Source organism: Amphiura filiformis, chromosome 6 (genome assembly GCF_039555335.1).
Source record: "Amphiura filiformis chromosome 6, Afil_fr2py, whole genome shotgun sequence".
Classification (NCBI taxonomy): Eukaryota; Metazoa; Echinodermata; class Ophiuroidea; order Amphilepidida; family Amphiuridae; genus Amphiura; species Amphiura filiformis.
Genome location: NC_092633.1, coordinates 14,709,682 through 14,733,496, shown reverse-complemented (window position 1 = coordinate 14,733,496; position 23,815 = coordinate 14,709,682). Strand labels below are relative to the sequence as shown.

Genomic DNA, 23,815 nt, shown 5'->3' with positions numbered 1-23,815 from the left:
CAAATTAGGTAGATACCGGGTAAGCACCCGATACCTTTTAGTGGATGCCTCCATGGTATCTGGTCACTTGTGAATAGCCATCGGGTAAGTACCAGATAAGTATCGGGTATCGCCTACATGGTATTGTGAATAGCCATCGGGTAAATACGGGATAAGTATCGGTGCCTATCGGATGCCTCCATGGCATTGTGAATAGCAATGGGATAAGTACCGGGTGCCTTTCGGGTTCCTTTTGTGGAAAACTTTTGAGAACCTTTAGTGGGCGCTTACGGATAACTATCCGATGGCTTTTTGGAACCACCGGATAAGTACCCGATGTCATTTGGCACATTACAATTGGCATCAATGGTTTTCAACAAACCGCTTTTCATGGTCGGCATATATTTAGGGGCTGTGCAATAATTATGAGCCCCCGGGTGTAAAATTTCGAGCGGCTCGCCAAAAATCGCTTTCCCCCTCTCGGCCTGCCAAAAATCGCTTGCCCTCCTCTCGGTCCGCTAAAATTCTTTGACCCCCCCCCTTGTGCATGCCAAGTTTTGGGATCCCAATTTACAAACCTTAAATGGTCTAGATACATGTTGTGAGCACAGCGAGCAGGAAAATTGCATATTTAAGCGTTTCTGTACTGTTTTCCTAAACCTTTTAGAGCGTTTTCTTTTAAAGGTGCCCCATGTGAATGTGTGCCAAAAATCGTTTGTCCCCCCCCTCTCGGATGGCCAAAAATTGCTTGCCACCCCCCTTCGGCTCTCAAAATGTCTTGCCCCCCCAATTTTTCCTCCCCCAGGGCTCATAATTATTGCACAGTCCCTTGACAACATTCTTGTGGAAGTTCATTCATGTAAATGAGGCAATACATTGATTGTGCAATAATTATGAGCCCCCCGGGGGGTAAAATTTCTGATCGGCTCACCAAAAATTGCTTGCCCCCCCCTCTCGGCCCGCTAAAAAATTTTTGCTCCCCCTCTCGGCTATCCAAAAAATCTTTGCCCCCTTTACACATGCCTAATTTTTAGGATCCCTATTTGCAAACTTTAAATGGTCTAGATATATGTTGCGAGCGCAGCGAGCAAGAAAATGTGCATATTAAAGCGTTTCCGTCACGGTTTTCCTAAGCCTTTTAGAGTGTTTTATTTAAAAGGCACGCCCATGAATGTGTAGCAAAATTGCTTGCCCCCCCCCCTCGGATGGCCAAAATTGCTTCCCCCGCCCTTTCGACTACCAAAAATCTCATAATTATTGCACAGCCCCTAACGTGGATACAACAAACTGACGAACATGTGAGCTTTATTATCATGCGTGCAGTTTTTACTGTAATACAGTACATTGGAATTTACTTTAACACAAAATCTGTAAAACACAATGAATTCCTGAACAGTTACACTAAATGATTTTGAGTCCCAAGCATAAATTGTACATAATGACATGATAACACAAAGTAAAATGCAAAACTCTAAAATCCAATTAGGCCTGTACAATTTAGTTTAACAATGTTTCAGATTCCTATAAGTGCCAACCTAGCTGGGCCCAGAGGTACGCCACATGCTATATACTTGTATTGTACCATTATACCTCCAATCCCCAACCTTTTAGACATGTATAAGTAATTGCCAATGATATGAATCCAATTTGCAGTGGCTAGAAGCAAGGTTATCACAGAAAACTAATTTTGGATACTTGCAAGTGCATACCGCAAAATTCAGCAGCCTGTGCACATGTACATGCAGTTGATAAGCTTATAACATTTACTGCTTGAAATGCAACTCTGCAAATCTTTAATTTACCTGTGCATCTACATGTGTATATATATATATAGTCATTGCCGGAAGTCATTGTAGTCATCTGTAGTATAAAATTCTCCATAAAGAATGAATGATTTGTGTGAAGAGACCAAAACACCACCATCAAGAGAACAGCTTGTTGCATGAATCCAACAGCAAATTTGAAATGGCAGTTGGTGATCATGTGACCTTAGCGGATACCTTTTGGATGCCTCCTTTTATTGACTAAGTTAGTGGATACCTTTGGATGCCTCCTTTTCTTGACTAAGTTAGCGGGTGCCCTTTCGGATGCCTCCCTTTTATTGACTAAGTTAGCGGGTGCCTTTTTGGATAACTTGTTAAGGTACGGATACCTACCCGTAGCTCCCACCTCTGACTTTGAGGCATCCGAAAACTAATCCGCTAGCGGGTGCCATCGGATGTCTTTAAAAATGACCTCCACAAGGTATCGGATACCTTGCGGATCAGCACCGGGTAGGCATCCGCTACCTTATTTTTTTATATGGGCGAAGTTCAAGAACTCAATCAAATACAGTCAATGCAAGAATTTAATTTGGTAGAGGAAGAAATTGTCAGAAAAATTATATGCAAGTTACCAAATAAGAATTGTTCTCTTGACGTTATTCCAACCTGGCTACTCAAGCAATGCATGTCATCAATCATTCCCACCTTAACTACAGTTATTAACATATCACTAAAGTCTGGCACTTTTCCCAACTCCTTGAAACAAGCTATTGTCACCCCTATCATAAAAGCACCCTGGATCCTAATGAACTTAAAAATTATAGGCCTGTCTCCAATATTAAATGTTTTTCAAAATTATGGAAAAATGTGTTATGTCACAGATGTTTTCCCATATGTCTCTGAATTGTTTGCTGGAGCCTTACCAATCTGCTTACAAGCCTAATCATGGAACAGAAACTGCTCTTCTGAAAGTGAAAAATGATATTTTATGTGCACTGGACAACAAAAAAGCTGTTTATCTTGTATTATTAGATCTAAGTGCAGCTTTTGACACTATTGATTTTGATATTTTGAATGATAGACTTGAAAAATCTCTTGGCATTAATGGAGCCGTGCGATCCTGGATACTCTCTCCTACCTCAAAGGGCCTTAATAGCCAAGTTGGTATAGGTGGTGATTTTTCTAAAACTCAAACAATGGAATTTGGCCTACCCCAGGGATCAGTGGTAGGTCCTGGGATGTTTAGCTACTACACATACCCACTTGGAAAAATTATCCAGAAACACAGATTGAACTATCACATATATGCAAATGATACACAAATATATACAGAATTTAATCCCATACCTGGAGATAGTGTAACTGCACTTTTCAAATTGGAATCATGTATGCTGAAATCAAGAATTGGATGAATGTAAATAAGCTTAAACTGAATGAAGATAAAACCGAATTCTTTGTTGCTAGCTCCTGCATATAATTTGAAATATATATATATGAACCAACTCTTAACGTATGTGGAACAATTATCAAACCATCTGATTCTGTGCGCAACCTTGCAGTTCTTTTTGATTCAACCATGTCTATGTCATCTCAAATATCTGCTGTCTCTCACTCTTTAAATTATCATCTTCAGTAATATAGGGCGCATTCGCTGTTATATTGATAAAGATACTTGCAACCATGCTGTCCGCTCACTTGTTATATCTCGAATTGATTCTGGTAACTCTTTATTATATGGAACAACTGTAAAAAACACACAAAAATACAAAACAGAGCTGCCAGACTTGTTTTCAAGGCAAACCGTATGGAACACACCACTCCTCTTTTGAAAGAGCTTCACTGGCTTCCAGTAAATGAGCGTATTACCTACAAACTACTCACATTAAACTTATAAAAGTAGACATGAAACAACACCACTGTACATACAAAATCTCCTAAAATCTCACACTTTTTCTGGTGGTATGTTCCTACGATCACATGCTGATGGCAGTCTGCTTGAATGTAAAAGAACTCACACATCATATGGGAATAATGCCTTCTGCAATTCTGTGCCAGCTCTCTGGAACAAATTACCTGTAAAACTTCATACTTCACATAGTCTGGCCACTTTTAAATCTAATCTGAAAACCTATTTGTTTCCAAACTAAGTTTTTATTTTTAATTAAGTTGTACATTTTACTGTAGCCTAAGATGTAGTGTAAGTTGTACTTTTAAGATCATTGTAAAGCGCTTTGTTCATACTTATGCTAAGGCGCTATATAAATTCCGTTTATTGTATATTGTAAGGTGAGAACTCAAGACCAGTGGTTCAAATCTAAGCTGCAATCCAAAAATTGAAGGCCCACAATGCATTATTATAACATATATGGAGGACAAATTTGTTTTGATCAAAGCATGTAAATTAATGAACAAAGACTAATTATATTTGTGCAAGTACTGTCCGTGCAACAGGTGAGACAAATTCAATGGGATTTAAAAATGAACATTGTATGAATCTTTTTGATCAAAATATGAATTCATTTGACCAAAGACGAAATTTAAGTTTACAAAATAGACACTTCCAAATTTTATGGATGAATTCAAACTTAACAGGATATTAAATATAACGAAAAATGTGTTAAATTAACTGAGAAAACCTATATAGGCCTATACCTATACAGAGTTGGGTAGAGATTTTTTTTTATGCATCGGTGTAAAACAAAACAACAAATTCTGTAAAATTAATTGCATGAAACAAACAAGACTAAGAGCAGAAAATTTCTCACAGCAAATTTCAAAATAGAGCAGACATATTTCATACAGAGAAATTTACTTGTTACCAAATATGGGCTGTCATTTAACATGTTTAAGTTTAGTTTTGTTCAAGGAAAAAATATAGAAAAGTGAAAAAGTGAAATAATGGTGGTAAACTTGTTGTTTAATTGGCATAGAAAATGTTAATACTGTACTGTACTGTATTAAATACTGTATTGCCTGGAAGCGGCCTCAATGAAAATATCATCTGTGATAGACTCAGTACACCGGTCGATCTTACCGTTTCCGATGTTGATTAAGATACTTCTTGCATCGATCCCGAGATGCGGAAAAAACCAATAGTCATTTTGTCCCACATAAATGAATAAATAACAAAAACCCCGATCCCCGAGTGGACTCACCCATTCGGTGACGTCACACTACGATAATCACCCTTATCCTCCTTGGTTTCTAGATGAGATAGGCGTGTGGATTTTTCTTTACCAACGCTAAGTATCATTACTGAACCAAAGGATTTGAGATATACAGTTTGTTTGTTACACTGAGGTAAAAACCAACCAGTATAGTCGCTAGGGAGATAGTTTTGACGACATTTTTCGGCTAGAAAAGTGACAAAAACGATCCAAAAACTTAGCTTGTATGTGTGTTTCCGTTCATACACGGGACACACGTTGTCAAAATGGCCGCCCTTAGGCTGCCATTTTATGTTTTGTTCTCACGTAAAACAACTATAGCAGACTAGTAAGTTACAATAGATGTTTGTACAGTACTGTGTATACATGTATGGTGAGTGATTATCGCTATGTTTATGGTGTGCTCTATCGTTATATCTTTCAATGCTGCGTCTGATGGCGCTTGAGTTACTGCTAAGAGTTCGGTGGGTTTCGAAGGACCAGCCTGACAAATCTTCCCCAAAAGGTTTTCAGTTTTTCATCCCTTTGTATATATATTTTTATATCATACCACTACATCAGCGTCAGCCACTGTGCGTGTGGGTCTGTTTATTGGGCTTGAGCTTGTGTTCGGGGGTAGTGCTGTACGCTCCCGATTACTACAATGTCTAGGCCTTGTCAATCATGCCCTTCCTTGTACCAGAGTGGGACCGCATCCACTCTGCTACTCCCACAGGGATTGCTCTAAATCAAATAAGTGTGCTTCCTTTTGCATAGGCTTATCGGACATCCACTTGAGGATTTAGAAAGTAAGCGCTCGTTTAGGTCTTGACACAGACAGAAGAAGACTAAGAAACAGAAGCCTACAGGTAAGATTGATATGGTAGGTACTAGCGAGGCCGGCAAGGGCCACGCTAAGGTAACCTCTGGGGCTCCGGTCCCGGGCAAGCAGGCGGACCCTCCGGGGACTGCTAGCGAGCCCGAAGGCCTAACAGCCAGCGAAAGCACTGACTTAACGTCTAAGCTAGTAGCAGGCAGCAGGCGGTACTTGCCCTAACAGGCGAGTACCAGTCTACCAGTGAGATCTCTAGCGAGCTTCTTGCAGGTGGACACCCGTCTATTGCTGGCGAACGAGCGGGTCTAGCACCCGCGAAGTAGCCGGCGACGGACAGTATGCCAAGGGTACCCGGGCTTGCCTGGGTTGAATCCTAGCATACAGCGTGCAGCGGACTTGCCTCGGCCGGTCTGTAGCGCAGCGTGCCAGTGGAACCCGGGCTTGCCTGGGTTGATCCACGACACGCAGCACGCTTTCGCTCGTTCCCCGCAAGGGTCGAATGAAAACGTGCATGGGTTTAGCAGAGACGATACCGGGGCTAACGCTTCAGGTGTAGTCTTAGCAGAACCAACTGGGGTTGTCACGCGGCAGCGTTCCATGGTGGGACCGCCGAGTGATTCCCTGGGCCTTGGAATGGCTGCCGGCTGTCCTCCGGGACTGGCTAAGCGGCTATACCGGGTTGGGCTCGCAGTCTCTCACGGGACAGCGACCCAAGTGCAAACAGTGGCAGCTACCGAGTCGAGCTACGGCTTGACTTCAGTGGTAGCCACTATGCACGCGCCCATAGCTGCCGTGGTGGTCCGCCACACACAGCGACCTTGGGCAAGGCTCAAGAGGTTAGGGTAGGTAGTTTGAACAGCCTGGCTGATCAACAACCCACTTATGTCCTCGAGAGCCAGCAGAGCGTGGGTGATCCATTACAGTCAATGGGTCAATTACCCTCTTATGATCGATCACTATCTATTCAGCGGAGCATGGCTCCATTGATTGATACTGCCTATTCAGGTAGCGAGGTGACTGATCGGGTATACACGCTCAGCTACCCGTGATACTAGGCAAGCTCCTTTTAGCCAAGGGACAGCCAGTATAGCGGTACCCATACACTGCGGCTTGATCCTCTAGCGGGGAACGCTGTGAGGCATGGGTACAGTGGTGCGCGGCCGGAGCCCTACCGGGCACCTACGCTACAACCACGCAGGCACCGCAGTACTCGTCCTGGTTACCACAGTCTCTGTGGCAACAGGGGAGGCGGTACTGGTACTACCGTTCCATGGGGTTTCCCTGGTGGCGGATCCTTTCAGGGTCAGCTAACGCCCGGGTATACCCGTGGTATCCGCCGCAGGGTGGTTTCTTCCACGGTGTTCCACCGTGGCAAGTGCCGCCTAGCGTTGGGCAGGCAGTACCACCAGTTGTTACCCAACCGGCGGCGAGTGGCTAACCCTGATACAGCTCAGGGTAGGCCGCACACTGCTATGGCTAGGGCGACAGCAGCGAGGCGTCGCGGATCCCGGGTGCTATAGCTAGCATCTCGGGGTCTAGCGGAGTACTCCCTCTTCTGCTGGTGTTCAGTTGGCTAGCCACACGGTGGCGACACCTCGCTGTCCACCTTCAGATGCCCGTCGTCAGATCTCTTCCTCATCAGAGAGTGAGTCAGAGTCTGAAGGCGGGGGAAAGGAGTCGGAAGATGAAACCAGTAGCGACTCACAGTCTGATGAGACTGTGCAGCTAGCTTCAGGTATCCTTCCCCGCTTCCCCGTGAGGAACTTCGCTAGCAATGGTCTGCCTGCGGACACCGCTGAGGTGATGAGCCGTGTGGCCCAAGGTTTGGGCCTGGCTTTCTCTCAGGAGGAGTCCGTTCAGGAGGACCAGGGCATCTTTCAGTAGGATGCCCAGCTAAGCGCGTCCACACAAGGGTCGCCCGCACTTGCATTCCCGGCGGACCTCAAGGGTAGGTTTCGTGGGGCTGTCAGGCTCGCTGGAGCTTCGACGCCCGGCGTGCTTGCGCTTCCACTGCGTGTTTGCAGGAGGACTCTGAAACCTACCTCAGGGTCCCTGACATGGATCCAGAGCGTTGCCAAGCGCCTGCCGCTGGCGGCCAAGGCGCGCGGGTCGTTCTCCCCCAGTGGGAGGAGGAGCTAAAGCTCATCGATAAGCGAGCACGCTCGCTTATCAGAGTCTCTAAGCGTCGCTACCACGCTTGCCGAGCACCTCGGTAGGAAGGTAGCGAACGACGACCACGGGACAGCGTCGGAACTCTTCCGCGAGGTTAATCTGTTAGCGGTGCTAACAGCTAACCTCAACGAGAGTTCTATGGGCCTAGCCCATAGGATGTCATCTCGCCGCCGGGAGAATGCCTGTCTGTCCCTCCAGTCAACTTACGGCTCCGACTTTGCTGATGCAATGAAGAAGTCAGACTCGGTGGGACAGGGGCTACTCTTTGGACAGGCCTTTTGCGCTACGGTTGAGGACCGGGCAAAGAAGGCCACCAATGAGAGCACTCTGAAGAAGTCGGAGGCTGCCCTGACCAAGGGAAGGGCAGTAAAAGCGAAGAAGAAGCACAAGAAGAAGAAGTCTTCTAAGCGTTCTTCAGCGCCAGCTCCGGCTTCAGCAGGACGCCAGCACCACAGACTACACCCGAGCCGAGGCTACTCCAGCACCTCCCAAAAAACTGGGAAGCGCAAGAGTAGTGCTGGACCGTATGGCAAGCCCCTAAGAAGAGCCGTTCTTCTAAGGGTGGCAAACCAGATCGGTCCTGAGGGCACGGCGATCGACAGTCCATGCCGGCAGGCCTTGCCCTTCCCACAGGGGATTCCCCCTGTGGGCGGCCGCTTATTGCATTACGCCCAGAGATGGCATGCCATCTCACCGAGCGCCTGGGTATTGTCAGTGGTCAGTGGGGTTACAGGCTGGAATTTACCAGCCACCCTCGTCGCCTGCACGATTCAGAGGTCCACGGTAGTGCCGCCAGACGGCCCCCAGCGTCGGGCACTACTGTCAGAGGTCACTCAGCTTCTCACGAAGCAAGCGATTGTCCCGGTCTACCCCCCTTTCACCAAGGGGTTTTGGAGCACATTTTTTCTGGCTCCAAAGAAGACCGGCGACTGGAGGCCCATTCTGAACCTCAAGCCGTTGAGCAGGTTCATCAGGCCCAAGAGGTTCAGAATGGAGACTCTCGCTTCGGTGCTAGCCTGCCCCATCAAGGGTATGTGGGCGGCATCGCTAGATCTCTCGGACGCATATCTGCATGTTCGATCGCACCTCAAGATCAGAGGTTTCTCGCTTCAAGGTACAGGGTCAAACTTACCAGTTTCGATGCCTGCCATTCGACTTGTCCACCTCCCCAGAGTGTTTACACTCCTGGTCAGAAGCGGTGGCAGCGTACCTGAAGCGCAGGGGAGTCAACATGTGTTGCTACCTGGACGATTGGTTCATTCACGGGCGCACCCGCTGGAGACACAGTGTCTCGTGGAGTTAGTAGTCCGTGCGGTGCGGACCTGGGATTTCTGATCAACGTCAAGAAATCCAATTTGGTCCCGACGCTTGAACACCACTATTCTTAGGGGCCCAGATCAACCTCAAGGAGGGATCGCGGTGCCCTCACCGAAGGGTGGCGAACATGGCGAGTGTGCCCGACTCTTGGCGAGTCAGAGGGGCACCCGCTGTGGCATGGATGAAGGTTTTGGGCCTTATGGCCAGTATGGAAGACCTCGTACCGTACAGACGTTTTCACATGAGGCCTATACAACTACACCTTCTAGCCTTTTACAGGCCCAGTCGTCACCCAATGTCCCTCGCGGTTCCGATGTCGGAGATCGGCGAGAGAACTCTGGTGGTGGACCCATCAGCCCAATTTGACTCAAGGTGTCAGGTTTCCTGCACCAGCGGTCGTCGCGTAGTGACGACCGGCCAGCGTCAAAAGCTGGGCTGGGGGCCACATCCTGAGACTCAGTCTCGGGCCTATGGTGCGGCCACGGAGGCGGAGTTCCATATCAACCTTCTCGAACTTTGGGCAGTGGAGAGAACTCTCCAGCATTTCGAGAAGGTGATCGTGAGATCTCATATCGTTGTCCAAACAGACAACACAACCGTGGTGGCCTACCTCAACAGACAAGGGGGCACCAGGTCACCCGCAGTTATGCCTGCACGCTTTTCGCCTGATAGGGTGGTGCAAGGCCAGGCAGATTACGTTGAGAGCGATGCACATAGCGGGAGTCACCAACATCCTCGCGGGACGATCTGTCACGAGGAAGGTGTCGGGACCTACAGAATGGTCCCTTGCTCCGCAGGTCGCCCAGAGCGATCTTGGTGATGTACCACCCCTCGATAGATTTGTTCGCATCTCATCGAAATCATCAGCTGCCGGTGTATTGCTCAAGGGTCGCAGACCCACAGGCATTAGCCGTGGACGCTCTGTCAGTAGACTGAGGAGGAATGACTGCTTACGCTTTCCCCCCGATCTCACTGCTCGCAAGGGTGGTGACCAAGATCGGGAGGGAGGATTGCAACGTCATTCTGATAGCACCGTTCTGGCCGAAACACCTGTGGTTTCGACCGATGGTGGATCTACTAGCGGCTCAGCCGCGAGTACTCCCCGAGTTACCAAATCTACTCCGGATGCCGGAGGAGAGGTACCAAGTCTACCACTAGAGCACCTGCAGTTAGCTGCATGGCCCTTATCAGGAACGTGCGGCGGAGGGAGGCTTTTCATCAGAAGCTGCTTCTCTCATCGCCGGGGGTAGGCGAGAGTCTACCCTCCGTACGTATAGTCAGCGTTTGGCTCCCTACTACGCATGGTGCGATGAGAGAAATACATCTCCCACTAGAGCCCCTGTGCCTCTAGTGGCAGATTTTCTGACAGAAAAGTTCAGGTCAGGACTTCAGCAGGCAGCGATAGCCAACTATAAGTCAGCCATTCTCTCGATTCATCGAGGATGCGAAGACGGGTCGACTATCAATTCAGATGGGTCCCTAAGTCTTCTTCTCGACGGTATGTTCAACGGCGCCCGCCGAAAGGAAGGTGGTCCCTCCATGGGACCTCAACACAGTCTTGGGTATATTAAGGGTCCCCTTTTGAGCCCCTGTCAAAAGCGACCCTTAAATCGTCACTCTTAAGCGGCCTTTCTTCTGGCGTTGGCCGGGACGGCGCTGCTCAGAGTTGCACGCACTCTCGAATTCAGCCTCCGTTTTTACTAACAACGGAGCGACGCTGTTTCTTCGCCAGATTTCCTTGCAAAAATGAGCGAAGTACATTCCGACACTCGCCCTCTTCCTCCCCAATATTGGGCAGGGTTCGTCAATAGCGAAGACAGGTTGTGGTGCCCGGTGAGGCGCTACAGCACTACCTTGGCGAACACAAACCTTAAGAGGGCTCATGACCGCTTATTTATCACTCACGCAGAACCGCACGGTCCAGCCGCTAAACAGACTCTGGCACGGTGGCTGGTCCAGGTGTTAGTGGACTCGAGGCGACAAAGGCGCTGCCCAAAGGCCCACTCAACCAGATCTATCTCATCTTCGTGGGCCTACCATAGGGGGTCCCCATAGAAGAGATTTGTCAGGCTGTGTCTTGGAAGAACCCGTCGTCCTTTTCCACGGTTTACTACAAAAAGCGTAAACCAACGACCAGGCGATAAGTTCTCCAGGGCTATTCTGCGGAGATAATATGGTGGTTGGGTATCAGGTGTTTTGGACAATCAGAATTCCAACATGGTAAGAACCAGTGTTTCTATTCTTAACCACTGAATTTTCAGTTCAGGGTTTTTGTCTGTTCACGTAGTCTTTCTGTTTCCGGCCGTGAGGGGGAAATAGTTTGACCTCGCGATTACCATGCTACCCACTCTCCCGATCCTTATCAGATGCTGGCCAATCTTGTACCTCCATCCGTCCGGTTACTTGCTAGATCGATCTTTCAGATGTTGATGCAAGAAGTATCTTAATCAACATCGGAAGCGGTAAGATCGACCGGTGTACTGAGTCTAGTCCCAAACAAAAATGTTTGGTAGACTCATAACCGGTCGCGATCTTACCTTTCCGATATTGATTATCCCGGACCCGACCGCCCCTACAAGTTTGGCGGTAGGGGCTGCCCAAGTCGGATAAGGGGTGATTATCGTGTGACGTCACCGAATGGGTGAGTCCACTCGGGGATCGGGGGTTTTGTTATTTATTCATTTATGTGGGACAAAATGACTATTGGTTTTTCCGCATCTCGGGATCGATGCAAGAAGTATCTTAATCAACATCGGAAAGGTAAGATCGCACCGGTTATGAGTCTACCAAACATTTTTGTTTGGGACTATTATTAAGCCAGTTTCAATCTAAAATAATATCATTTTGCTCAATTTCCCAGGCTCAATTTTGCACATTTTTTGATTTCATTTCCAGGATCTGTGATTTCATGAACATTCAAAACACAATATTTATACTGAATATCATTCAGCACATTTGACCATGAACAGGGATTTACTTTTACTGTGTGGAATGTGTGTGTAAACCACTAAGAATAAACTTGTTACCTGTCAGATTTAATTATGATCTGCCCTTGCCTGTATCTCATTCTCAGTAATTTGGGGTTTAATATTGTATTAGATTTCAGTTGAAAAATTTTGAACTATGTCATGAGAAATGAGGCTGTGTCTCAGGTTCTAGATGTCAATCAGATCTGGGTGGGGAACATTTTGTCCTGAGATGACCTATATGTATAGCTTGTTGCAAAAATTCTATAATTAAATGCTGTCAATCACAGACCTAGAGGTAGTGCAATAATTATGGTCCTGGGGAGGGAAAATTGGGTGGACAAGAATTTTGGCTAGTTGAAAGGGGAAGCACTTTTTGGCAGGGGGGTAAAAGCAATTTTGGGCACACATTCATAGAGCATTTAATGTTTGCAAATTGAGATATATATCTCCTCTCATACCATTAATCACATTAAATAAAACATTTACATGTTCACAAAATATAAAAATTTACAAACCCGAAAGACTCTGACCGTGCAAGGCGGGTGATCGCTAGTTATAATAATTGATGAATGATGGTAAAAAGTCATAATAATTGCACAACCCCTAAGGTAACTGTGTATGATGTACAATATACTTTTCCAGTTGGGCTATGTTTGGCCATAGTCAAATTTGAATCTTTCACACCTTTTGATGTACATTGGGAAAATGGTTGGATTTGGAATGGCTCGACTGTGTTAAATTCCAAAATCTTCCACACCTCTCAGGTACATTTTGAAAAAATTACTGGATTTGGAATGGCTCGACTGTTAAATGTGCTTGGAATTCTGAATTTTCCTCCACCTTTTCCACAAATTCTGGTTGGATTTGGAATTGCCTAAACCGTTTAATTTGGTTGGAATTCCAAAATCTTCCACACCTTTTCTACAATTTTAGATAAAAGCAGTTGGATCTGGAATAGTTCAAATGGATGAATTTTGGTTGGAATTCCAAAATCTTCCACAGGGGTGTGTTGAATTCAAATGGAATAGCCCAATATCTCTGTACACCCCTGAGAAAATAGTCTAGCGATGGTAGTCCAACTGACATCGAGGACAGAGCCGAGCTTGATTTTTACTGTGCTCAGTTTTTACCATAAATGCTATGCTCCTGCAACTGTTGGTGGTTCATGAGTAGAAGGCCTACAAGTTATTTTTCCAGGCTGAGACAGAGCTAGAGGTATAGTACTTGAGTTACAGAAGATATAAAATTCTGATACCTAATTTTCTGTCAGTTTCTTGCTTAAATATGTACTTATGATAAAACCCAAAATAAATGAATTACTCAAGCAAAATATGACCTAATTGTTAGAACAAATAAAACAAGAAAGGTGTTTTGCCTTCCATTGTGTTGATGTCGTAACTGCACTATTACAATTCCCAAAAGTGCTGTTATGACACACCCTTTAAGCCTTACATAGGTTTGATCATGCTGGTGTTCTAAATATAAACAATTTTAAACAAATCAGCTGGAATTTGAGCATTTTCCCAATTTTCCAGCGGATTTGAAGGGAAGGCGAATGTCTTCCATAGGGTCCAACTGGAATTTGAGCATTTTCCCATTTTCCAGCTGGATTTGAAGGAAGTCGAATGTCTTCCATAGGGTCCAACTGGAATTAGAATTTTCCCATTTTCCAGCCGGATTTGAAAGTAAGGCAAATGTCTTCCATAGGGTCCATCTGGAATGGGAGCATTTTTTCCATTCCTGCGGAAATCACATAAATGCCAATGTCTTCCATAGGGTCTTTATAGACTTCTCATATATTTATTGATTTGTTATCTGCTTTATGCGTAATAGCCCAATTTGAGCATTTTTTACCATTTTCCAGCCGGAATATTAAGAAATATGAATGTCTTCCATAGGCACATCATGGCCTTTCACAATCGCCACTCTTGTTTTTTGTTAATTTTAGCAGCGAATTTCACCTAATCTCAATGTCTTCCATACCCTCCAGCCGGAATCTGTGTTAAAATGACTGCTGGAATTCTGGACACATCTCAATTCCAGCTGGAATTGTATTTTTTTTAAATGTCTTCCATAGGGGGGGTGCGGAATACATCTGGAATAGCCCATTATAATGCATATGTGTAGAGGAGAACTCTTACTCCAACAATACTCAAACTCTAATTTCACATGTGTTTCTGGTAATGATATTTTTATATGTATGGAATTATACTTGGCATTAAACATTTTTCAAAATTATCACATGTCCCTATCATATGATGCTATGCCACAAGTTAAAGTTGAATTCAGGATAGCATTTGTAAATTTGACTCTCTATTTGTTTCTTTGTCTCACTAGAATCCTTGAATTTGAGAGTAATGGAAGCCAGAATGGAAACAGGTCACAGTCAACGGAAGTTGAATTATGGGATTGTAGTGGCGATCATAGGTAAGTTGAACCTAATTATATTTGTGTGTAATTTGTGGGCTTTTCCCTGCATTGTTTTATGTTTTCATGAAGAAAGTGCACAGGAATTACCTTCTAAAATTAACATTGTATAAAATGATTCCAAACTTGAACATTATTTATTCTTTCCCTTGAGTATGCCAAGGAAGAATTTTTGAACCTAGAACTCCTTGGTATCTAGACCAGCGCTCTAACCAACTGAGCTATCAAAGCAGTATAGTTAGAGAATAAAGCTATTGTTTTCTGCTGGGATGCATCTATCGTCTCATATATAACACAGGAGATATCAATGTTTAAAGTAAAACAACGAGGCAAAACCGAGTTGTTGTTTTACGCCAAAAATAATGATGTCGCGTGTTATATGAGACGATAGATGCATGACAGCAGCTAAAAACAATACCTTTATTCTCATTCTTAAACACTTCCATTCAAATAAATATATTAATTATAAGTATACCAAAATTTAATCAAATTAAATCCTACATCTTCCAAGGAATTACCTAGGGCTTAGAATTGATCAGTTCTGTTGTCGCTATGCACCTCTGATTGGTTCAAATAGCGCATACGAGTATCGTGTTGACACCCATGTGCTAAAATGTGTGATATTGTGTCATATCACACAGGTAAGAACCAATAAGATGAAGTGTTTAAGAATATACTATAACTATATAGGTCCAAGGTTCCAAATTATATCTCTCCCGCTTCTCTAGTGACAAGCAGGAAGGAGAAATAATATTTTATCAATTCTATGAAATTAAAGAAATTAATTAAAGAAAATATTGCGACTAATAGTTACTTAGTAGTATATACTCCAGGTTAATTGTATGCACATAATTTCTTGAGGGAATAAATTATGCAGTCGACTCCAAACATGGTTGGGAAATAATGATGACGACAGTGATTGCGATCAATATGATCATGATGGTGACAGAGATGATTATAGTCAAGTTACACACCCGAGTGGATGGTAAAGTCACACACTGAGTGCTGGTATTCTTCATTGTACTGTTTACTTTGAGCCATAATTTGTGTCCTTACAATAAACATGTTTCACATTAATGCAGATATGATGAGTGTTGGCCAGCATTTATCAAGGATGCACAAGGGGTCATCATTGTATACAATCCAGATCAAGCAAAACATGGAAAAGAATTAGAAACATGGTGAGTTACTTAGGCTGTAAATAGTGAACAAATTTTCAGTTTAGGTTTGCTGATGGTTTTGTACTAACATGTTTGAACAGTTGACAACATAATTTCAGGTCGCACTTTTAAACTGTATTTTGTTGGAAAAAACTTTTGAAAAATGAATCAATGTAAAAAATTTGGCTATGTTTTTTGTTTGTTTGTCCCTTTTTGTTTGTTTGTCCCTTTTCAAAATTGGAAAATGCTGATACAGTGGTGATGTTATATATCCACATACAGGAAAAATATGAAATTGAAATTTAGGATGTTCTTATAAAAAATTAAAAAACAACAACTATGAAACGATATCCCATTAGATGCTATTAAATCGTTTTCATTGTTTATATCTTGTAGGTACAACCATTTTGTGGACAATGCAGGTTTAAGGCCGGATTTGCAGTGTTTAGCTTTTGCCCATCATAAACCAAATGCTTCAAACACAACAGCTGTTGACCTACGTAAGTATTCAAGGATGTTTTTATTGTAAATGAATGAGGCTTTTGTTGGGAATGGACAGTATTAAGATGTTAGCGTAAGTAGTACAGCGAAACCTCATTCATGAAGACCAAAAAACTGATAAAATGATTTTAAAGTCCGGGTGATGCTAAAAGTACCTGATAACACAAAATCCAGATAACAAAAACTGAAACCTGTGGCCCCATAGATTTTGGGTTCCACTGTGTAATATTCTGCAGATATTAAGAAATATCTATATAGCAAAACAATGCTGCCAATATCTTGTTTATTTAGTTGCTATGAAGATGGCAATGACTAATACACCGAAAGCTCAGCCCTCGGAAAAGGACTTCTAGTCACAAAGCTGTATTGTTTGATTTTTTTAATTAAAAAGCATTTCTAAATGATCAAAATGAACATTGTCACAACACATAAAATAAAGGTGCTACCAAAAACCAGAACTTTTTAATGACTCTCCTCACCATCTATCAAAACTTTTGTTTGTGCTCATGTCCTGACCTAAGAATTTGAATCAAGAAAATTTGACAAATGTCTTGATTCTTTGAAATGGCTCCAGGTCAGGCAAAAATTGCTCTTAGTCTGGTCTGGAGAAAAAATCACGAGGCTAGACACAAGGTCTGAGCTCACATTTAAGCTCAATTAAAATTGATTTAGTCAGCTACTTTACTTGACATTAACTGTACACAAATATTTAGGGGTGAATTTCATTAAGGATATGTGCTCTTTTTCATTTTGTAGCATCATCAATGAGTAATGGTAAAGTGAAGCATGCATGGACAAACCTAGAAGATGATGCAGAGGGACTCAGGAGAGAATTTGATGCTTTTCTAACTAAAATGATCAGCGCTCTCAGTCAGCAACAGAATCAAGAAGAACTTAGTATCATCCAATGATATTTTTTATAATACTTAGTGCAATATTGTTACGTAGTAGATATTTGGAACTCATTTGGGTTTACACAACTGAGTAAGACTGTTACAAGATAGGTGTAACTCTCATATGTGATCTTGGAATAGTCAACTATTATCTACTAGGTCTTCAAAAAACTTTGATATGTACTTAGCTGTCATCAGATGCCAACGGTAGCGGTACCCTAAGTGTTCTGACTGTAGTTACATTGTATGACTGTAGTGTATTTCTGAAAAGTAACAGTTGCCAACTTTTCACTTTTCTATTTTCCCATCATAACCCAGCAAATGTAAAAATGTTTTCCAACATTTTTTGCTTTTGGTCAAACATTTTAAGGTCAAACGTTTTAATAACATTTTTAAAAATGCTGAGTTACATTCATGAACACGTTTTTAAAATGTTTTATATGAAAAAAACATGACACCAACATTTCAAAAATGATGGAATGGTGAAATGTTATTGTAAAATATTTGTTGACAAAACATTTTTGCAAAACATTTTGTCAACACTTTAATAACATAATGTTAGAATGCCTTGCAGTAAGTATTCACAATTGCTTTAGAATGTCATTAAAACGTTTTGTACCTTAATATTATAATATAACCCAACATTTCTTGTAAAACAAATTGTGTTTGCTTTGAAGCAATCAACGCCTACTTAATGTGCTCTCATCAAGAAATTGCCAATAGTATTTTGTATTTTAGTTTGTGTGTTTTTATATCCTGAACAAGGGCATCATCAATTCATCATCATGTTACACAATGCCCGATGCTGAAAGAGACTTTTTTAACCATTATTGCCATGTTACAGGTATCCACTTTGAATGGTATGTCACTACCCGAACACCACCACCACCACAAACCCACCACCACTTGTACAAGAACTTCAGAATTGAAATATTATTGCTATTATTGTATTTACCAGTTACACCTTGTTTCAATGTTAAGTTTAAGAGATAAATAGTTTGCATACCATTGCAGAAGGATTTGTAAACATTAGAAAGGAGGATAGCCCTCACCACTCTAACTAATGGGCAGGTTATGAATGGACTGCGGAGTGCGGAATACACAAGTTTTGTATTACTGCATATGTAAATACAATATTTGTAATATTGTGTAAATAAGAGCTTTGTATGTAAATACACCAATATAGTGCAAATGTGTATTGACCTCTGGACCGTTAATTTGTGTATATACTTTGCAGATGACCCACTTAGATATGTATAGTCACTAAATATAGACTAAATTAAAAGTGCATTTAATTTGGTGTAAGATGTTTAATTGGTAAATGTTCTATTTCACATCCCTTTATAAACAAGTATTTACAAGGCGATTAAGATATCTTCTTGATCAATTACACCAGCATTCAGAGTGTTCAAGGGGGGGGGTAAATGAACCAAAAGATTCAATGTATATTTAGGCTTATGTAAGGGGAAAACATATTTTGATTTTGTGTCAAAATCATGTCAAAATTTTGGGATAAAACCCTGCATGTGAAGAGTAATTTGAAGGAAGTTTTTCTCACTACACTAACTACTGATTATTACATGTATTTCATTTAATTTTAAATTTGACAATTTTCCCTTCAAATTTGTTAATGAATAAATAACCATGTGTAATTAGCTTTGTTTCTAAATAAATGTTTGAGTCAACAGGAAAAAAGATTTGTGCTATTGTTTATTTGTATCATACATTTGTTAATCAATCCCATTTTGTATTAATTTCTCGTTACATCATTTTTAATTAATTTTTTTCCTCTCCAAAAAATCCTTTAAAAACAGACGTCTTTCCTTGAAATAAGAATTAAGATAGCGATTGCAAACATTGAAAACAAACTTATCAGAGCAAAATCCGCAATAGATCTGCTCTAAAATAGTACCAAAACTAGGATATGAAGACATCCTTATTTTTTTGTCATTGAATCCACTTTCAGTCTCGGTATTGTGCAATTACTGTCAGTGGTAAATAATAAATGAGTTTAATTTCTTTCAGTAACTTCTTTTTTTTCAATTTCCCTTTGTTTTTTCATTTTCAATTTTCTCTGACTGTGACCTTCCTTCTTTACATTTCTGTACATTTACTTTTTTTTTTTGTATTCTACTTTTTTATGCACAATGGTTTTCTTGAGCCAACCACTAGTTCTGTCAATGGTACATAAAATGGGGTTAGGTTAAGTTCAATATTTACATGACTGTGAAGCAACAAATGACTACTTAGAAGTTTTTTGTCATTTAATGGGTGTCTCTTGCAAATAAATCGCCCTTGTAACTAGGTGAAGTGTCGTGTGCCTTCAGGTTCACGTAGGTGCAAACTATAAGTATGTAGGCCTATCACAGGCTTTAAACGAAGTGTCACTGAGCTGCGTTCATATTTATTTTTCAGGCCGACGAAAATTTTGTATTTTGTACCCAAACACTTGTTTAGGCGGATGCTTGTTAGGTATTCCCTACTGTTATCTAGTTGAACTTTGTGATTTGAGATAATTTTTGCGAAAAACTTGTGGGACAAGCAATAAAGATATCAGAAACAAACTAAGGCAAGTGCAGCATGGACTAAAATAGCGTGTTAGTAGCTGATATAAAATATTACGACACTAAATTGTATGATTGAAAATTTTCTGCAGTATGTAATCACCAAGCCTTTCTGTAGAATATTTTGCAAAACATTGAAGACTTCACTAGCACTGGGAAACTGATCACTTAATTTTTCAGAACAATTCTTCACCATGCTCACTGGAGAACTTGGACACCAGTCTGGGTCTGGAATGACCACAAACTAACTATACCGACATCATAATATAAACAGGATCCGCACTCGGATACATTGATACTTGGATTTTAAAACATCAGACGTCATCCATGGATCCAGTAGAGACTCCATCGAACTTGGCTTTATCGGCAAAAAGGGATTCGAACTCGTCATTCACGTTTAGCAGTCTCAAGTCGATTTTTAATCGTGCCGACTCTGGCTTTTCAACCGCGTCATCGTCGGACTTTGATGAGAGTTTGTACCGTAAAGATTCCAATGCCTCGGTGAGCAGTATCCAAAGTGATATTAGTTTAGATTCAAGGAGATCTAGTCAAGGATCAATGTCGGCAGCTTCTTCAATGTTCCGACGATGTGATTCGTCTGAATCTGACAGCCGACGATTTAGCGAGGTTAGTTTACCAACAGTTACAGAAGATGAAGCAGACAACATATCCGACATAGATTATTTAAGTAGGAAACAGAGTTCTTCGTCAACTTTCTCACGGTCTTCAACTTCGCCTTCCTTGGTCAGTGTGACCCCAACTCCACCTGATTCGCCTGTTTCTGATGGGCTGCCATCTCGAGTCATGACAACATCATCGACGTCTTCCCTACCTTTGACGGTACCGCGACGATCATCTGAACCAATAGATGAAACACCCTCAAGAGTCCGAAAGATCAGTAGGTCGGGAAAGGGAATACTTGAGTCAAGTCTTACCAAGTTATGGAACATTAAAGCTGATGTTGTACAAGGATTGAAGCGACAAAGAACCCAGTCAGAGGGAACAATATCAATTGAGGTAAGATTTTGAGCTATTTTTCCCCCAGACCAGGGTCGTAGGCCTAGTTTCAGATAGGCATTGATTTGTTAGGCCCAATATGCAAATGCCGCCATCAATTTTGCAAGAGGACTGTGGACAACTCCAAAAATCGTTACATAAATAACGCAAAAATATCAGGTATACGCTGAAACTTGATAACCAGAAATTTGATAACCATTAGTATCGTTACCCAAAATGTGTTTTGCTTTCTTTTTATGACATTTTTCAGTATAGCTTTCCACGAGTGAAAAGCTTATTCCCAAAATTTCAGTTGATTCCGATTTTGCGTTTTCCCCCATAGGCCACTGTTGTAATTTCGTTCTGATATACTAGAACGAAATTCAAATTTCACGATATCTTTGCTAAACGAATTAATCTGCAAGAATTTTTTGTACATAAACATTATGTAGCCAGAGAGGTTTCCAGTGGTATAAAAATCTCAACTTTTTTGAGAAAAGTTGGGGGATGATGATGTGGATCACGAAATCCCCTTTTAACTAAAGTTTTTGTGCATGCAATGATCGCTATCATCATCATCATTATCATGTATAAAGTAATTCAAATTAGCAATTTAATGACATTTTACTGTTTTAATCAAGATATTGACAGTATTTATTGCCGTCAAGTATTTTGAGTTGAATAGATTTCCTATAATTATATAGGCCAATTAAGATTATGGCCTTTAAGCTTCGCTCAAAGCACTTAGCAACTGAGAACACTGAAGTTCATCTGTTCATGTTGGTTAACACATCTACGGGTATAGGCTAGGCCTATAAGCTGTATCAAAATGATTGCTACCCATCAGTTTTCAGTGATAACGGATGAGCCCGACACATCAAAACTCAACGCAAGATCAAAATAATTTGTAGATTAATTGTAAAAACAAGTAATAAACTATACATGGCATGTCAAGAGTAGGCCTATCCAATGTTGTATTTGGAAGATGAGGCTTTTCAATCAAAATCAAAATTGATGGGTACCGGTTATACCAATCATTTTGATACCCCTGTACAGCATTAATTTTATAAAATTAAAAAAAAAATCATCATCTTGTTTTGCCAAATGAAACATGGCTAAATCATATTCATTTAGTTAGTTCTAACTGGCAATAAAAGTCCAATTTCAATATTTTTGCAATTTGAGTATTAAAAAATGGGACAAAAACCTGCACTGAATTATTGCACGATTAAGACGAAGGTGGGAAAGAGCTTCACAGATACGTTACCACAGATATGTTACCCCCAATACGTACAAGTAATAGGGCCTATTGCTCAAAAATGAAGTATTAATGTTGAAAAATCACCCATTGTTTTACGTTCTGAAACTATTAAAGGTTACGATTCTGAATGATTTTCATGAATTCTTCGTGGTTGGCATTTTGTCATTCCTGAGACCAAACTTGAACACTTTAACCATGGAAATACTATTTCCATGCTTTAAGTTCAACGGAGAATGGGCCAATAATCATGATAATAAAAATTCATTCTCATCTGCTCATGCACTGTACATGACGTCAGCTCATCAAAGCTCAACACGGCAATTCACTCTCCAAAATAAGTTCAGAACTAATTTTTTTCCCAAATGGGGACATCCCCCTAACAGAAGCGAAGAAAATACTGCACATGAATACAAAATCATGAGGCCTATACGTTTCCTCTTGTTCTTTGATGTAGAATGGTATAGGTCTACATTTAGTTATAAAGGATGCGTCGGCGAGTGTGAAGATAAATATAAAAGTAAAAAGTATGAAACTACCGTAAGATATACAAAATTTGGCCATTTAGGCCTATATAATAAGCTTATAAAATTGTACTCTCTAAAGGTACACCGAGTGGAATGAGTGGAAAAAAAGAGTGAGAGAGTGAAATGGAGGACAACCCCTTTAGTGAAAATTTCTTAAAAGGCCGATTGCAAAAGTAGTCTGTAGGCTATACTCTCAAAAGCGTGAATATTGCCAAAAGAAAATGTACTTTCTTTCATTTTAGAGTTCCACTCAAAAACGGGTTGTCCTTCATTCAACTCCTTGAAAGAGTGGAAATTCACTCTTTTACATTTAGGCTAAATGAGGGCGGGGTCAATAGTTTTGTAATTTGAGGGTGCAAACAATACGGTAATTTAGGTCCATTCAGGGGGGGGGGTCATAAAAGTTTTGGGCTCACGAAGAGGCCTAAGGGGGATTTAAAAAAATTCAAACATGAAAAAATATTTTACCGCCCCCTTCCCCCTCCCCCCATGCCCATGCACCAAAATATTTCTGAAAACTCCCAAAGCGCGACTGTTTTCAGATTTGGTGTTATGCGCCCTAAATGGCACGTGCAAGCATAATCTCATCTTTTATGCAAAGTTCCGTGCATACGTTGATTTTAAAATTGACCTCATACTTCATAAGATGAGACAGTCTTCACAAGCAGCCGGCAGCCATTCATCGATTTGCGACCCAAGACTGATTCCGCTGTACCCGTTTCGATGAACTTGAAGTTTATGGAGTGCTGAGTTTGCTGTATTATTTTTAAAATTCACGAATTGCACCGGGAATTGCACGGACATGATTGAATGTGCATGCAGTACATTACCCATTTAGCCACGCAGTCATGGCAGGTATTGCAAATTGCAGTTGAACATTGACATCCTGATTGTAGAAAGCTTAAACACGTAAACATGGTAAAAGGATGGGAGTAGCTGGTACGTGTACTAGTTGTACTGGAAGACAGCTAGCCAAGGGACTAGACTGTAAACTATGATTGATGTGTAGATAGACCAACCATCATATCATTATCATGCTATTATTAATGGAAACTGAATTTTGATGAACCACCAACCAAACAGGTACGGTAGGCCTAAAATAGCTTAAAATCAAGTTCAAGTTCGGTATGGTTAATACTACAGGTGGACAGGTGGGGAAAATAAACCAGAAATAATCCTTATATTCAGAAAATGCCTTTTTTTTTAATGAAGTAAGCAAGAATATATTGCAGGAGAAAATGTAATGTATAAAAAGCATAATTGTATTAGGCTTAAAAAATTGTTTGATTGGCGTAACATATTAAAAAA

The 23,815-nt window shown here is 41.6% G+C and overlaps 2 protein-coding genes across 2 annotated transcripts in view; both read left to right on the top strand.

Annotated features, from left to right (window-relative positions):
* The window catches only part of LOC140155019 (intraflagellar transport protein 22 homolog), a 30,262-nt gene extending 11,416 nt beyond the window's left edge, over window positions 1–18,846 (top strand). The window contains exons 3-6 of the mRNA XM_072177693.1: window positions 14,519–14,608; window positions 15,691–15,789; window positions 16,165–16,268; window positions 17,026–18,846. Of these exons, the coding sequence (XP_072033794.1) occupies window positions 14,519–14,608; window positions 15,691–15,789; window positions 16,165–16,268; window positions 17,026–17,180 (448 nt within the window). The 3' untranslated portion in view covers window positions 17,181–18,846. The remainder of the gene's footprint in view (window positions 1–14,518; window positions 14,609–15,690; window positions 15,790–16,164; window positions 16,269–17,025) is intronic.
* A 4,582-nt stretch (window positions 18,847–23,428) lies between these two features.
* The window catches only part of LOC140155018 (protein unc-13 homolog D-like), a 40,488-nt gene continuing 40,101 nt past the window's right edge, over window positions 23,429–23,815 (top strand). Inside the window, exon 1 of the mRNA XM_072177692.1 lies at window positions 23,429–23,590. The gene's annotated coding sequence lies outside the window, so the exon portion shown is untranslated. The remainder of the gene's footprint in view (window positions 23,591–23,815) is intronic.